The 18,665-nt window shown below is 29.4% G+C and overlaps 1 protein-coding gene across 2 annotated transcripts; it reads right to left on the reverse strand.

The window, feature by feature from the left end:
- Positions 1-636: 636 nt before the first annotated feature.
- Positions 637-17,379, reverse strand: LOC132941204 (neural proliferation differentiation and control protein 1). Of its 2 annotated transcripts, XM_061009146.1 has the most exons (7): positions 17,145-17,379; positions 8,660-8,884; positions 7,766-8,011; positions 2,160-2,226; positions 1,921-2,082; positions 1,051-1,159; positions 637-899 (listed from the first exon to the last, which is right to left on the reverse strand). In XM_061009146.1, the coding sequence occupies exons 1-7, from the start codon at positions 17,254-17,256 to the stop codon at positions 771-773; spliced, it is 1,050 nt and encodes a 349-aa protein (XP_060865129.1). In that variant the 5' UTR covers positions 17,257-17,379; the 3' UTR covers positions 637-770. The 2 variants fall into 2 exon arrangements, with proteins under 2 accessions (XP_060865129.1, XP_060865130.1); XM_061009147.1 differs by lacking the exon at positions 8,660-8,884.
- Positions 17,380-18,665: the final 1,286 nt, after the last annotated feature.

Below are 18,665 nucleotides of genomic sequence, written 5' to 3' on the forward strand. Positions count from 1 at the left end.
GTTTTCGTTTGAATAAAAAACAACAAAAAATAACTCACTATTGTCACGTTCGATAAGAAATTCCGGATATTCTGAAAAATATAAAACATTATTGTTTCAAACGTTTGGGTGTTCGGCAAAACATAGAACTAACGAACTATTTCCGCGTTTGAATATTATAGTTACGTGTTCACTAGACGGATGAAATACACTAATTATTGACAGTGCTGTATGTTAAAAAGTATCGTTCAAGACATTGTCAGTTTTAAGGAGTAGTGACTTTAACAAGCATGGTATTCCGTCTGGATGCCCAATCCTTTTCCATTTGATGAGAATGTTCGACCAAAGACCATTTCGAGTATAATTGATGACGAGTAGTGGGGGGGGGGGGGGGGGGGGGGTCGAGAGGGAAATAAATAACACAAATCTCAAAACTATTTTTCGGGGGCCCTATCCACGAATTCAGTCAGTGGCCGCGTTTGATATCGTGCACGTTCTGCAGAATTACGCATGTATGGTCCCAGTTCCATTTTATGTAACATTATTTATGTCCTTTTATATCCACATTCCACACAATAAATTGTTTTGATTTATAAGTATATAGTATATAGTATATACATAAATGTACCATATTGGGTAGAGAAACAAAACTTTAAATAAATATAGGTAATATTATTATAATTATAATATAGTATTAAAATTAAAAATAAATAAATAAAATAGTGTTGTTTTTGACATTTTGGATCTATAGACGAATGTTTTATAGAGTGGTAGGTGATTATAGTAATCTATTATGGGACGGGTACTGTTGGTATGACACCATTTCCCGGAATATTGTCTTTACTAATTATAACAGCATTGGGAGACGCCGGCGTGTTGTCGTCCAGGAACAGCGGATTTTTCACTTCCATTTCTCCTGCCTAGAACACGAACGCGCACATCCGTTATGATTAATATTTTGTGTCAACAACCAAAAATATCATGCTCATTACAAGTGATAATATAATATGTTATTAGGTACGTTCAATTGCTCAAACGTTTTTCTAAAAAAATATATTAAAAATCACTTACAGGTGCTAATCCCGGACATTCGTAAACTGTGTAATCGCCTTCCTCGTTGTCGTCATCGCTGTCCGGGTCGCTAACTGAACCACATCGACTTTCTTTGACTGAACTGTTCCTGCGAAGCAAACAATAATTATACTATTATACTAGTTCTATAATACGTAGGTACACGACGTGGGATGGTTGAGTTTCAGAATACATAATATATTATGATGTGACATTAGCAAAGACTAACAATATTGTTGTTTTTTCTTTGTAGACCAATTTTTTTTTTTGATCATAAAAATCCCAATTTCCGTGTTTTATTAATTATGTTTTGCATTTTTTTCAAAAACTAAAATATAATATATCAATTGACTGATTCATTCGTTTTAAATGTAGGTATACGGTTGGTTTTACACTGGTACAAACTAAATTGAAGGTTTCCAATTTCCATTGGTTTAATTTTAAATAAAGTGTTCGTATATACAATACACATATTAAATAATATAGTTCATATCATTATATAAATATATACAGTAGACATTGCTTAATGTAACATCAAAGGGACCGCTGTCGGAGAGTTTATACGCATTAGTCGAAAGGGTTGTACAAAACGATAAAATAAACATAGGAAATTCAACTGGGATTTTGTGCGATTAACCGACGATACTGACTGCAGTACTATGAATTATAATATATTTTACATAATATTATGCTTCATGACGTACTAACTATGTGTTGAATAAAACGATTTGTAATTCAAATGTTTTGTTAATAATAAACAATAATTAACATTCTGTTAATCGAAATACGTTTTATTTGCTCAAAAGTTTTGTTCATCTGCAACAATGCCAACGATATGTATGCCTACCTCCAAAGTATTTTTTTACTCACGTTTCCATAGCGATGATCTGTTGTTTCTGGTGTTGGTAATGATACATTTGGGCGGACTGTGCCAAGCGCCGGTCGCCAGTGGGCGACATATCTTTGTTGGGTCCGGTGATACCGTACGCCGGGTACTCTATGTCCGCAGCCGCCTTGCTATTCTTTTGCATTCTGAAATGTCATACGAACAATGTGATAGGTTACAATCGTGTGAGGTCGCAAACTTTGGCGCCGGGCAATACACTGACCTATAACATGCTATGGATGATATGAGCAGCACGACCAGGACGGCTAGACCGACGCCAGCTGCTTTGGCTGGAAAACAACAATCGAACAAATTATATTTATCTGATGAAAATATGATATCGAAAAATACAATGATAACGAACAGAACCGTACAAACCGTCCGTTCGTATAGAGCACTGAATTTCTTTCAAAGAGCTCGGTGGGATATAAAATTATAACAGCAAACATTATTTATATATTTAAGTGCAAAGTTTATAATTTGAATGTAGTCGAATGTGCTGACCAGAGTTTGTATTTGTTTCATGCTAGATAAATTACAAAAAATGTAAAATCCAAACTACTAAATCCTGATGCCCATGAGGCATATTATGCTCGTCTCGGGGCTATAGTTACAAACGCATATTAAAAAAAATTATAACACGCTACTCGAAAATCTATGAATCATAAATATGATCCTTTTTATAAGTTACCATAAAAACGAAAAGTAACTTTACGAAAAATCGGTCAGAAACATTTTATCGGGACTTGCACACTATACATTATATTGTATTATATTTATAATACATTTGTAAAATTAAAATCATATTAATTTATAGATTTTATTTATTATTATTACAGATTGTGATTATAAATGCTATTTATGCTATTCGATGATGATATTAACGCTTGTTTATTTTTACCTAATAATCCGAAAACCGTATTACCACCTAAACGTATAATATTTAGTATTAAATTTGGATTTATAATGCAGTAGAGAGGATTCAGATATAATCACCCGTCCAATAGAGTAATCTGTCAAACTTTATCGCTGTCGAACGGTCCCTATAAATATATGCGTACATCATAATGTAGGCGTTGCATAATATAATAATAATTGCCATACCGGAGGCGCATCATTTTCCCGCACAAACACATAATTTATGACACGCAGAAGTATCAAAAACGTATTGAAAAACTAAAACCCCATTAAAAGAGCGTTAAAAACAATTTTCGCGTGGGTCTCGGATGGCATATCAGATTGGTTAAGATTAATTAGGTTTTATTTAACTGTTCAGCATTTTTTTATATGACAGTTGATTCATTAATTGTTCATCCCCTTGAAATATTTATAATATTTATCGTTTAATGATTACACTTACATAAATTCCCGTGAATTTATTTGTTACGAATTTGCGAATTTTAGCGAAAACGTTTACCTATATTTATATTTAATTATCAAACATCAAACTAGGTTTGTGGTTTATATTTTTATTTTTAGATAATTTTTCCAACGTACTATATTATCAATTAACATATTTAATACATAAGAAATTATAACATATAAAATATTTAATACATAGTTAATTGATAATATAGTACGTTGGAAAAATTATCTAAAAAAAAAAATATAAGGGAAAAGAAAGGAAAAAAGGAAGAAAAGGGGGGAGGGAAGGGGAAAAAACAAAGAAAAACGTTTCGCAAATTCATAATGAATTTTTTAATTAAATAATTTAAAACAAATCTTTCAAAAAGAGTCAAAATGTTTTGAAAATATTATTACTAAATAGTATGAAAAATGATAATTTAAATTTTTGATGAAAATTACAAGTGTCTACGGTTATTAGTTTATGAGTTATACCAAAAAAATAAAATCGATTTTTCCAAACAAAACACAACGATTTAAATTATTTTGTTGTAGTTAAAAAAATATATTATTCGTAATTATAATAAATTACCTTGAAAATATTTAAACCGTTCTATGATGATACGTTGGTATTAACAGTTAGTAATATAATTATAAAAAAATAAATATAATAATTATATTTATTTTGTTTTCGGCAAAAATTAGTTCAACCCCTAATTCGATCAACTATAGGTACTAAAAGAAAAACAAATTATTAATAGCTACTGGTATATAAATAGATTAAAATTATCCTTGGTAATATAGAGGCATATAGCCTTCGCTCAGAAATGTTTTTCGTATACAATATATAATTTAATTTAAATTTGACACCTATGTACAGGGACCCACTCAATGGCGAGGTACACTAGACAGTCGACACCTAATATTATGGTACAGCGATTTCCCTAGATTTTATTTCCTAATTAAATAATATAATGCAAAGTTGTAACTTGTAAGTTCATAATACAATAACACGATAAATGCTTTTTACATTAACGACAGTCAGCAGTTAAAATAAAATCATAAATGTGTTTTTTACTTATTTATTAATATATTAAGCTAGCTGAACCCGTGCACTTCGTTGCCCGTTAAATGTACTAACTCTATATGACTCAAACTTTGTTCAATTCGTTATTTAATATTCGGTGTATGGTGTTAAAAATTAATCTTAACTTTTCCGTTGGCCAGAATAAAAATTCTGATTCGCAGCAGTATATTATCAGGTAGGTAATCTACCATACTGTTTGCACGTAAGTGTATGATTTAACTATACCTGATTTATTTTTGGTGTATATACTCATAGTGTAATTGTAACTTCAACGCAGAAATTTATTAATTTAGTTATTTATAAATATCGAGAATTAAAAGAATTAAAAATCTTTCATTCAAAATTATAAAAATTCTTTAAATTTACTAATAGTAGGTATACCTAATACAATATTTTAGAATTTTAAAATAAAAATGCAAATAAATAGATTTATTTTTTAGAGCGTCTTGTAGCCTTCTTTTCTTGCAAAAAAATACCACATATTTTTAACAAATCTCACATGGAGTATTTCCTTTTGGTTTTAAAAACGTATAATATTTCGTTGTACAAATCAAGTGATCCTTCTATAAATATTCGAATTATCAAGCAATTTCCGAATCTTTGTGATTCCCGGATATTTAAAATATTCAAGAAATATTTGAATGGTAGGATATTACAATTCTTGAATAAAAAAGATTTAATTTCGAAAATCAATTTGGGTTTCTGACTTTTAGGTCCAGTGGTATGTCTTGAGTTAATCATGGTATAATTTTAAGAAAAACTGTCTCATATATGACTTAGATCCTAGACGAAGGTATCATTTATAATTTAATAAAATCATATTCATCGAATAAAATATGAAACATAATAAAAAATATTAGTTAAGATAAATAATAAAAGTAATTAATTACAAACTATGCATAGTGTTCCTCAAAAATTTGTTCTTAGTCCTATAATAGTATTTATTATTTATATAAATGAATTGTTTAACTTGGATGATAATCCAAAAAAATATTAGTTAGGTACGCTAACGACATTATTTTTCTTATATCTTTTAAAAGTATAGTTTCTATTTGTACGCTAATGCTAATCTTTTTATAAACAGTTTAAGTAACTGATTTTATAACAACTAATTATAACTTAACATCAATAATTATTTGAAGTATGTATATTTGAATAGCACCATGGAACTTATTAATTAACGTGACAATACAATATGTTAGCTCAAAAACTTGTAATGGTATTTGTAATAACTGTATTTTAAGAGTAGATCAGCAAAGTAGTCATGTATAACTACTATCAATATTTGTATAATTATTATTAATAGTTAATTAAAATAGAGTTATTTTATTAATCATTCAATTATCGCAGTAAACAATTTTTGTTATATATTTAATACTGTTAGATTTTAGATTTAGTTTTAGTATTTATATTAAGCGACTAAAAGTCTTAAAACGTGTATTTTCGATCATAATATATTTCACATCACAAAAGTATTGATTGAGTTAAAACGTGTGTTATTTTATACGATATAACGATGATGAAGAAATTCTATTTTAGCTTCTATTTAGCTCGCCCAAACTTTTGGGTGAAGTATTAAAACGTGTCAAATGTCAAATTATGTCACGACTCTAAGGTACCTGTTTGGAGTTTTAAAGCAGAACGAGTTATTGGATTTTGCCTAACTTTTTGCTTTTCAATCCATACATTCAAATTAGACTGCTTTCACAATGTTTGAATAAAATACAATGCTTCACTTAAATTTAAACTGACTTCTTAATTCTTAATATATTTTTGACGGAATCTCAAAAGTTCATTTTAAAATTATATTATACTAAGTTACAAAAATAGAAAATTGCTTTATGATCTTTAAATATTTACACAAATATAATATTTAAATACTATTATACATTTAATTCAGTTAAAAATATTTTTTTGTAAAATGTATAGTATTATTTTAAACTTGTTTTTATAATTTTTTATCATTTAACATTTGATGATTTAGCAGTTTGAGTTGACACAAAATAAAAATAAAACATAAAAGCACAAATCGTTGTAAAATAAATTCATCCATGTGTGCCGGAGGGCTATACCCCCGCTATTTCAGTTAACAGGTACTAATTGTTTTATCACTTGTAAAATAAAAATAGTAAATGTACTGTATTATCAGAGATTTTTTACTTTTTACACAATACTATTGACTATAAATATTAGAATTTATTTATTAATGGTAACACTATTAATTAAATTATTAATTAGTTATTGGCTATTTCTAACGTTATCACACAGTACACACTGCACGCTTCGACACACTATGAAGTCATCTTTCTTATATTTGTATATTTGTACAATATATTTTTATACTTAGGATTACGATTATCCACCAATTTCGGGGGTACACCTTTCTCTTAAAATAGGTGTGACGACTGCCACACCTAATACATGGGTTCGGCGCCACTGGATTTATTAGATCAATAAATTATAACCCTGTAATCCCTGTATCTATTAAATATTTTTATCCATATCATAAAATAATAATCATTTGAATAAGCACATCACGTCAAATATTATGAATATAAAAGTATGCCAATTTATTTTGTCCAATATTTGATATTTAAAAAATAACTATTACAGAATTAATTGCATTACAAAAATGATTAAAAAGACAAATATACAATATAATAATTATAATATAGGTTTGCATGTTTATTGTCAAAACTTAATATTGCCACTAATTTTGTGTTATGTACTTATATTCAATTTTTACTTATTAGCATCTAGAAAATTCTTTGCAAATTGTTGATACTAGTTACATAGCCATAGATAAAAATCGTGAAAGGAGGTGGACTTAGCGCCCCCCCTCCCCAAAAAAATACATTTTTTTAGTTGTGCGGCTGTGTGGGATCGAAGCTCCCGCTTACATAGATGTTAAAAATGTTCACCCCCCCCCCCCCCTGCAATTTTAATGGATTTCTGCCTATGAACAAACACGGCTTTAGCATAAAGTAACTCGATAGACACACTATATAAATGATAAAAATAAATAAATAAAGGAATTAAAAAAGATTATATCGCTATACGTTCAAAAATATTTGAGTAGGACAGTGAGTTATCCCCCAGACCATTAGTACCCCTACTCGGGCTACTGCTGTCTGTTTTTTTTTATCTTTATTTGGTTCTTGCTGTTAAAGAAATCCTACCCTGTCTATAAGGATATCATTGGCCACTGGGTTATGTGTGGGGCAGTGAAGTTATTGCATTAAATTATGTGCCTATATTACTATAACATTTATAATTTATAAGTTAAACAAATTGAAATGAATACCATTCGTATCTCTTTCTAAGCTATTTGGACGGTTAATACTGTTGATACACGGAATATCACTACAGAACCCTGAATGAAATTATTAATAACATACCAAAGAAATAGTAATCGTCTTGGCTGAACCTTGAATGAGTCGAAAATGGCATGACGTGCATAAAATTGCTCTGCGGTGAATCCATCGATACCTCACTGGTGCTCGTGTTCTCCGTGGTGACCTTTGATGAAACATATCCGTCCGATGCGTACGACAAATTATCTTGTACTTCACTGCTTTTGGACCTTTCCTTTTTATGATATCTACGGGGCACATGGTCTGGTGGTGCCAAATTACTGGAAAAAACTTAACCACAAACAATACGTGTTACAAAACAATAATTAATAATAATTAAAATATATAAAATAATAATATATGTATAACTATTAATTTACTCTATATTTAATTAAATATTATATAAAGGATTTCATACAGTCCTTATTATAATAATTATCAATATTTTAAAGCGTATCGTTACACAAAATATAATATACATTCACAAATAATTGCAAAAACAAGGACTAATATCTTCGTACGCATGCACTTAAATTAATTCAAAATATATATTATAATGGTGTCAAATAGTAACGATTCATTATTAAAATGTTTAAAAATATATTTTTCCACTCGAAAATAGGTTACACTGTTATCCGAGGTCGACCAACTTTAGAGTTGTTTTATTTACACCGAAGACAGAAGTGCACCCTTCGGTTTTGAACGTTATAATATGTGGCCATACCACAACAACAAACTACATAATACTATATAATTATTATAAAATAATCAGATATCTAAAATCTAAATCAAATATTCACTGGAAGTCCAGCATTTAAATATTATGATTGTGATCTAAAATAAGATATCAAAAAAATACTACAGTGATACTACGATGCATGCATGAACGGAAAAAATAATTAAAAAACTACTACTCGAAAGCTGACCACCACCAACTACCTGATTGATAGTAACGACGGTCATTGGGCAATACAGCGAATGGTATTTCCTGATTTCCAGTGTTTATTTCAGGTAGATGTGATGCCAGGTCGTACGTAAACGTCCGTTTATCATCGTCTATCTGATCGAGGGGAATCGGATACGGGTCCTGTAGATTATTCCGCATCCTATAGCTTTGATCCTTGATAATTTTTGCCAACTGATTGATTATAAACTCTTTTTCGTCTACACATATATATAATACACATAAAAACATTAACCCAACGTTTATTTCAATAAGAACGTTGGCGTTACTGCCAAATATACAATATATTATATGCATACACTTTACACATTACAAAACATATTATATAAATATTATATACATTAATACATTATAATATGCACATAGTTGCTTCGAATCATACGTGAACAATATATTCAAAAGTGTTAATAGTTTTCAAAATAATGATTGTCATACGTTAAAAAACCACTCTGTATATATTATACTATTATCATTGTTATCACATTTTCCGCGTGCTAAACCGGATGTAGACATACAAAGACGACTGATAAAAAAAACAAATACATGTCACCCTGTGGCCCTGTCGTCCAACACCATAATGGCCGAAAAAAATGTTGTTCACAACACGAACGCGGTGATAATATATGACAATAACCTTCGTTTTTTATTTTATTATTTTTTATATTATATACGTAAAATAATTAGTGCTTGCCAATAATTTTTCTCAATTTTTGCAATGTTTAGCTTGCATTATTGATCCTGTCTGTGTACACAGCTGCAGTGAAAAATACCTGATGACTACATTATTTTTCATATTCATATCAACCAAATAGTTCTGGGTGTGTAGGTAAATACGATAGTCGATAATAATATTGTATTTTCATTTCACTATATTAAATAATGTAGATAATCAGTCATCAGTGTTATTCAAGTAAAATTAGCAAATTGCATAATATTGTAGTGAACTAAATATCGTCTTCGTATATCTATAAATACCTACACTTAAAAAATGTCCACATCAAAATTATTTTATTACAGACATAATAACAGAACGAATTTACAATAGCAGTGTAATTTCTATATACAGTTAAACTTTTTAAGCTTAAACAATTATCATTAATTTAAATACAATTTATATTTTCATAATTGAAAATTCCGTAGTATTTTCTCATAAACTTTTCTTTATACAAGATGTACACTGGAATTTGTAGATTTTAAATAATTGGACGCTTAATTATTAATTTTATTTTACAATTTACATAGCCATATAAACTTACATAAATATATTAAATAAAATGTGATATATAATGAATAGATAATTTTAATAATATTCCAACATTTAAGATTCATGAATGATATATATTTTTTTGTACATTTAGATAATTTCAATTTTTTATTTGTAGCCAAGTTTATGGCATTTGTTTATGGTGAGTGGTGACTGAGCAATATTGTTATTATTCAATTATTCATTATAAAACACACATAAATTGAAATAAATACAACTACATTATATAAACTAATCATACCTATTCATTATTACTTAAATCTTTATTACTCTCTATATTTTTTGATCGATAAAAATTAAGTCTGTAGATAGGTTTTATGTTTATTCTAAACATAATAATATTTTGATGCCTTATTAAAAAGATTTTTTAATACCTAGTACCCAATATTTTTATTTTATAAAGAGTATCAACCATGAAAAGTTTGTTTGGTAATTATATAGTACCGGCTAAAAACATATGAACAGCAGAAACCCAGATTCGAACAATTTACTTTCCACTATAAACGCACACAATTATAATAATTTATGATCTAAAATAAAAATAAAAGTTACTTTTTATTTCTTTAAATAAACACGAAATTTAAAAAAAATGTATTTATATAATAAACATAAACCTATACACACTGTGTTTGCATAAGAAACTTCAAAAACCTCATAAAATTTCTATTGCCCCAAAACACTTGCGATATTAAAATCTATTAAATATAATATGAAACATTGGTTAAATGAAACCTACATTAAATAATGACAATATAGTATCAAATATAAAATATGCATGTCGGTATATTATGCAAGTCTTGTATTACAAGATATTAATTCAATGAAATCAAAACAAAAACAGGTGATAAAAAATGTAGCTATGCTAAAAAGGTTATATCATGTAACTACCTGAATTTCAATCGTATTTATTACTCAAAATTAAATTGCAATTCTAAACAACTAACAGAAAAACAATGTGTATAATATACTCCGCGCATACACAGTTTTAAGTGAGTTTCAAGGTGACTAAACACGTCTCTCTTACAAGTCATCCTATGTTTATTTTTTTAATCTATAACCGTTACATTGTAATTAGAGTACGAATAATATTAAAGCATTATTAGAGATTATCGATGTCGTCAAAATATACTTGTGATTTTTAAATATGGTCATAATTCAATTGTGCATAAAAAAAGTGTAGTTTTATTGTGTTTGTAGTCTTTGTCGTTGTATGCACATTTCATTATAAAACCATTAAAACCACCTGCCCGTTACAGTTCTCATTTCCATAAGTAAAAATTAGTGGGTGACTCTATGATAGTAGCGAACTATACCTACTACCTACTTTTACTACTACAGCACTACGTTAGGTTGCGAAAATGATTGTACCTACTATTTCAGTTATAGGTACACTTTTTACTGCTAGTCTTGCATGTATGGCGAGCATATTATTAAATTCAAAACTATTTTAGCGAATAGCAATCTAGCTTAAGATGTCTTACGACTATTATTAACTACAGTTTCATTAAACGTGATTAGTAAGTTTATTGCCCTAATATTAACATCCATATATGATACATACATATTTTTACGTATAAGATACTAGATATTAGATTATAATATATAGGTAGGTAATATTATAATAAGTATTATATATTTATATATATTATATATTATAGTCAATAATAAAAAATTGAGTTTAAATTGCAAAACCGTTCGTTTCAGTTTCAAACTTAGCAATTCCCATTTATATTACATTAAGCTTAAATCTTAATTATATGTGTTCTAGTCATTAGATACTTTGTATACAGAACTACGGAAATGGACAGAAGAATTACCAAATGTCCTAAGTTATGTCCAACACAATCGAAATCTTATAATTTTAACGTGTTTAATTTTAAAACTAAAACTTTATTTTAATAAATCAAAATATTAAATTCTTGCAATAATTAAAAAAATAATTTATTAATAATAATAATAACTAATAAGTAATAAAACTATGGTATGACTTTATATTATAGTGTAGCAATATTATACTGTTGTAATCTAAATGTTTATAACAAAATAAACTAATTTTTAATTGCTTATCGAATAAATACTGTGAAAGTGAAACGTATGCAGTTACAATTAACTACGAGTTATAACTACCTATCCAAGATAAAAATAAGTTATTCTCGTTTATCACTTAGAAGTTAGAAATATAGAAAACTAAGTGATGTTCTTTTATTATTAAGATTAGCCATCGCTCATATAACATCAGTTATAAGCTAGGTTTAGTCCTTTAAAATTAATTAACTTTACAAATATTTCCAAAATGTGTTTTGATTTTTGTTCAATAACATTCTTTTTGATGTTTGTGAATAATACAAAATAATAAATCCTTTCAGTTCGAACTTTCGGTACCCGGTATCAGATTTCATTATTTCAAACTGACCTATATCTTAATATTTACTATTGCTATTTGCCATATATATAATCTTTTGAGATCTATAACTTATAAGTATTAGTGAGTTACTGGAATGTGTAATTTTAGAAGTGCCAAACGTAAAAACATTTGAACAATTCACAGAAGTTGTAGGTATAGTATGCAGTTAGGATTAAACGTCTATGCCATATACGGGAAATAAAAGATTACAAAGTTGTTATTGAATTCAAGAGCACAGCACATTACATTATGCTTCAGAAAGTTTGAGTTCCAAATTACTATTAGTTTGCTTTCTAGAAGAAAAAAAGATTACGAACAATATCGGAGTAAACAATATTTTTCCAAGGGAAAAATCGCTATTGTTTTTCATTCACTATGAAAAATAATAAGTGTTTCTACTACCTACAGAGTCCTTTATTTATAATCATTAAAAATCCAGAAAACAAAAAAATATTTTAAAATTAATTTGTATTCTATATTTACATTACAAAGTAAATTTATACCTACATAATACCTTCCTGTCTGAAAAAATCCGTAGTTTGTACTACTTTCTACTTCCTAGTATCATATTTTTAAATTAAATATTTATATGCAAGTATAAAGTATTAAAGTAACAGCACTAGTATTTTAATAAATTATAGGTACATAAATATTATATTAAGACAAATATTAAGTATTATGAAATATGTTTTCTGTAAACATCTGTGAATTGTGATAAAGAAGTAATAATAGTTATAGATGTTAAATTAATTGGAAAAAGTAAATAATAGCGTTTTTTTTAACAATTTAATAAAACCAAAATTTAAATAAAGGAAATTCTGAGCATTTGGCTGCTAATCAAATTTATTAATAACATTACCAACTTGAGAACAGTTATTATTTTGAGTTGGTCAACTTTTTATGGTAATATACAATTTTGATATTTTTGATTGATGTGAATAAATTCAATAAAACTATGCATGATTATTAGATTGTCTGTAGTGTCAATTGAACATCATAATGTCTAACGATATATAATGTTATTCACTTATGTATATTTAAGTTATTAAACATAATATGGAGTGATGAAGATTAGTGAATCGTTTATTTTCTTCTTAAAGCAAGTATAGCGGGCAGTTATTAATCATTAAGTGATTGCGGAGTGGTTATTTTAAAAGATTTAATTGAAATTCACAATGATAATTATATAGTTGTTATATAGGTAGGTACTTATACCACAGTATATAGGTGCAAGTTATATAAATTAAATATCAACACTTAATTACTGACAGACAAAACCATGGTTTCTTTTGCCACATATAATATCTCTCTTAGCTTGTATATTATGATTTATGAGGATGTTAGAGCATTATTTGTTTTCTATATCTGGTCCACGTGAAAGGTAAACAAAATGTATTTACGCAAAATCAATTTTAAGGAATTTTAGGGTACCTATCACCTATTGCAAAAACTGTGTACAATAATATTTTTGTGGGTTTGACATATTAGTTTGGACTTTTATTTTATATTCTTTTTTTAAAAAAAAAATTGTTTTTAAATTTAAATGGATATACAATTTTTTGAGAATATATTTAATCTAATATTATTTGTTGAACCTTAAAAAGTAATATTTTCTGTATAGGTTTTGTAATAGAGGATTTTATTTTAAGTATTTCAAATACTATAAAAAGAAAAAGAAAATTGCTAAGAATGTATGCATTTTGTCTACGTTGCGTGTAGTTCAGAGGGAGCATAATTAATCATGTAGTTCGCTTACTACATACTCTTTAGTACATTCGTATTTATAACTATAATTAAAATTGTCTCTTGATGGATTGCATAAATGATTGGAATGAAAACATAGCATTTGTGTTTAGTGAACATAATCTAACTCTGCGGTTGGATACTTAAAAACTTTTCGAACAACTGTGTAAGAAATTTCGTGTGTTGTAAAATTTTCAAATATAACATTGATGTGGAACGTAGATATACATATTTTACTGTATTATTATTATTATTAACTATAATAATTAATTCGAAACTTGTGCAACTAAAATAATTACTCATCATTTTATTTTACGTGTAGAAAATTAAGTTAAATAAAATATAACAATGTATAAAACATTTATTAAATACTTGCCAATTAAATTAATTTAATTTAATTAATCCCAATAACCATAATTTCGTGGTTCACAATAAAAAATAATTAAATTTCAATTGAATTTATCTAGCAAAAATCAATTACATTTGTCATCCAATGAATGAGATTTTATTGGTTTATAATTGTGTAGACTGTAGATACATTTGTTGACAAAATAAGTAATACAACTATTATACAAGTATATATTTTATCGATGTAAGACATTGAATATATTGTTGATAGGTGTTAGGTATATCTATTTACTCTTGTTTGATATTCCACTGGTAGTTTAGGTATACCATCGCTTAGGTATAGGTATTTTACATAATTTTATAAACAATAAGAAAGTACGTAAATCTCTATTTTAAATTTTAATTACTAATATTGAAAATATGTATTTTTATCGTATAAAAGTTAAAATAGGGCGTAATCGACTTTCTTCTATTAAAAATTATAATTAAAATATATTTTACACGATAATGTCGTGGTCTTTCAAAAGTTTAAATGTTTGTTCTTTGTTATTTTTTTTTTTTTTCATACAACGTAAAACTTATAGCAATATAGTACGTTGTGCAGGTAAGTTAGTGAATACAATTCAATTATATTTAGTATTTACTATTTACCAATTTCATAGTATGTTTATTATTCATAACGAATGTATAAGTAGTATAAAAAGCCAGAAATGTAGAAACGAAATCGAAACTAGGAATACATTTAAATTTTGAAAAGATGATACCTTTGATGATGTTTTGAATTTTAATAGAGACAATTTAAAAATGAATTTGGGACCATTGTTAATGATTTGTGAACAGCTTACGGTTATGTGAACCACACACGAACATTTCCTAATCCACCTGTGTACTGCATTGCTATTAACTTCTATATGGTGTTTGCGACTAATGGTCGTCTGACGCGCAATTTATAATACAAATACATACCCATTAATATATTATATTACTATTATTATGGGTATCGTGTACACGAATAAGTTTGAATAACATGACGTCTTAAATTTAGACTGCACGCGCAATAATATTATTGTTGGTTCCTTGTACTTTGTTTATCATGTGAGGTTGTTATGACGTATACTACACATTTAAATATTCATATATTAGGTATACGATATTATACCGTAAGCAGAGCACCTACTTGTCTACTATAGATTTTCAACATTAATTAGGAGTACACGATTCGCACGTTATTATATATCGACTTTCGTCAAGAGGATAAACGGTCTGCGCGTTAAATCGAATATTTTTGAATTCTAAATCCCTCGAGTACGTGTAAGTGCAAACGCTAACGCAATAACATCGTAAACTTGTAATGTGAAAAGTAATGGATTTAAAAATAGAAACATAATACAGTATAGCACGCTGACTGTCGCGAATCTCTATATTGATCACGAGGCTGATGTTTGTGTATTTTTTACCATCGATTTCGGGTTACAATATTCTAAGTATTATTGAATATATAGAAACAAAATAACAAATGAAAAAAACTGAATCGGGCCAGAATCGGCCACACAAGAGTACAAGACTGACCATGAATATTTAATGAATAAAGGTAACCCACCAATATGCCAATCATGTGGCACCACTCAATCAAACACATCTTCGAAGAATGTAGAATGTAAAACAATTAAATTACTTAAGCTACTTTAGCCAACATTTGCAACGTACATAAATTAAAATAACTAATTTAAAACTGCTTATTTGTATCCTTTTTTTTCTCTTTTCTTTGTTCTCCATTATAAATATAATGTATTTATGTTTATAATGTTATGCTAATGACCATTTTAGTCGAAACAGAAATTGTACAATTTCATGACCAATAAAAAAAAAACAAACAAACAAAATAAGAGGTGTTGTGACGTTCGAAGCCCATAAATAAAACGTGGTTCCCTAATCTCCCCCTCTCCCTTATAAACAGACATAATAAATACATAAATGTGTACAAATATTTAAATTTAATTTGGAAAAAATTTACTTTCGCCTAAAGAAATGCCTCTAAATGGTTTTCACAGATTTCAGTGTCACTAGTCCACGACCACTTGGGTACAATATGTTGCTGTTATTATTGGAATTTGAGCAACGAGCGCTGACTTAATGCTTAAACGACAATACGGCATACTGTATTTAAAGCTTGCACGCCATCCAAACAGGACAGACGTAGAATATTTAATATTATATATAATATTATAATATTATTATAGATTATGAAATGGTCGCGCAACGGCCTCGAGGCACGGCGGCCGCGCGGGGAAACAGGTGGTAATAAAACATCATTATTTCGACCGGGCGGCGGCGGCGGTGGTGACTTCTGCACGAAAGGAGCACAACAAGTGGCGAACGTCGAAATAATGGCGCGATGGTGATACGACAGCTATGACGATGTGTTAATAAGTATTATATATTGGTATTACAATAAATTCGTGTGCGACGGGCAAGTCGTATCGCAATAATCTATTATAAATTATAATAAATATTAGAATAACAATATGCTATACCCAATTTAATGTACGTAAAATCGTCTACACAAATAGCACCAGCGCGGCGACAACGTTATAATATTATTATCATCGGCGTCGCGATAATAATTGACGACATCGATGATAATATTGTGAACGATGTGGTGAAATATGTCTGTGTGGGATGAAGGATCGGATCGACTTACCGTCTAGATACGGTACGGCGGCGGACGACGTGTGAAACTCGCCGAAAAACGTGCAGGAACACGCGACAAACAGCACCACGTCCATCGTACGGGACGCGTACACAGCCGACATGACAGCGGCGGCGGCGAAAATATCGTGACGGCAAGCGTCGTGTGACCGTCGGCGGACGGCGCGCAGCTGTTACTGCGTGTGTGTCGCTGCCGCGGTGTCGTTGTCGCGCGTCGCGCCGTCGCCGCCGAGCGCGCAAATAATAATAAAAACAATACGCCGCTGCGGAGGAGGCGTTGGCGGCCGAACGCGCGCGCAAACGCGAACGCCGCCGCGGGTTTTCCCCATCGCCGCTCGCGAATCGATAAAAAGTCCGCGGGGCTGCTATGGTTCTCTACCTGCACCCCCACCGTCACCGCACCCCCTAGAAAATACGTACGTGTATACCGCGTATAATATATATATATATATGATACGAACGCCCGCGCAAACCCGGCCACCGCTATTGAGTAGGCTGGACGAAATCGATTATAATAATGTATACATACGTATGTACACTGTGTATATAATATACAACTCACGAACGGGGGGTATTACAACCGTAAATTCCGACACCCCCACCCCCCACCAGATGGCATACAACGACGAAGACACGGTGGGGTTGAGTGTGCGCAACCCGGTGAAAAACGCGCGAAAATTTGAAATTGTCGGAGCGGTATCAGCCATCAGGTATGTGACTATATAGGCTACAACTTGCATACCGCTCCGTTATAACTAAATTACACTATAAACTACTGCAGCAATGCGAATCGGACTACAGTACACGCTGTATGTAACACATAGCTCATGTGACAGTAAAACACATGACATAAAAAACTATAATTTGGTATATTGTTTCGTACCGTTTTTAATATTAATTTTGGCGAAACATTAATCATTTTCTCTGAAGGAAAAACAAAGTATTTTAAAATAGATAATAACATAATATGTTTTTGGGCTGTGTACAGCGTTTTTTTTTTTATATCCGATTTTCTCAAAGCCTAGTTTTCTAAGTTGTAACGCTTTTCTTAATTGAATTAAATTCTTAACAAAATGTAGCATGCATCTAGATATTTGTCCACTGCACTATATAATCAAAAATATACCTATAATACCTCAATTTTTCTTGCTGAGGAAATATATCTAGTTACATGCTACTTATAATAATATATACGAACGGCATTTTGTAATGTTTTTGGTAAACAAAAATCAATTCTTAAAAAAAATATCAAACATTTACCTACACCTACTCATTCTTTTCTGAGTGGCGTCATTTCAGTTTTTGAGAGGGGGGCAACATTTTTGACCAGCCCATAAAAAAACTGAAAAAAAAAACCACTTTCTTACAATTACATAATGTACGCAGTGTGTCAGACGTCAGTGAACATCGAACATATATAGTATTATGTACATATTTTAAGGGTACAAAAATTGACAACAAAACTAGTACTTAACTTTCCGTGTTTTCTGATTACTTTCCAAGTTATTTAGTT

Source organism: Metopolophium dirhodum, chromosome 3 (genome assembly GCF_019925205.1).
Source record: "Metopolophium dirhodum isolate CAU chromosome 3, ASM1992520v1, whole genome shotgun sequence".
In the NCBI taxonomy this organism is placed as follows: domain Eukaryota; kingdom Metazoa; phylum Arthropoda; class Insecta; order Hemiptera; family Aphididae; genus Metopolophium; species Metopolophium dirhodum.

What these genes read in the sequence shown, in the direction of transcription:
- LOC132941204 (XM_061009146.1), bottom strand. Translation starts at nt 17,256, where the DNA reads ATGTCGGCTGTGTACGCGTCCCGTACGATGGACGTGGTGCTGTTTGTC. An exon ending in CGCCGTACCGTATCTAGACG is followed by an intron (nt 8,885 to 17,144) that starts GTAAGTCGATCC and finishes ATATATGTGTAG; the next exon opens with ACGAAAAAGAGTTTATAATC. An exon ending in CAGATCATCGCTATGGAAAC is followed by an intron (nt 1,160 to 1,920) that starts GTGAGTAAAAAA and finishes TTTGCTTCGCAG; the next exon opens with GAACAGTTCAGTCAAAGAAA.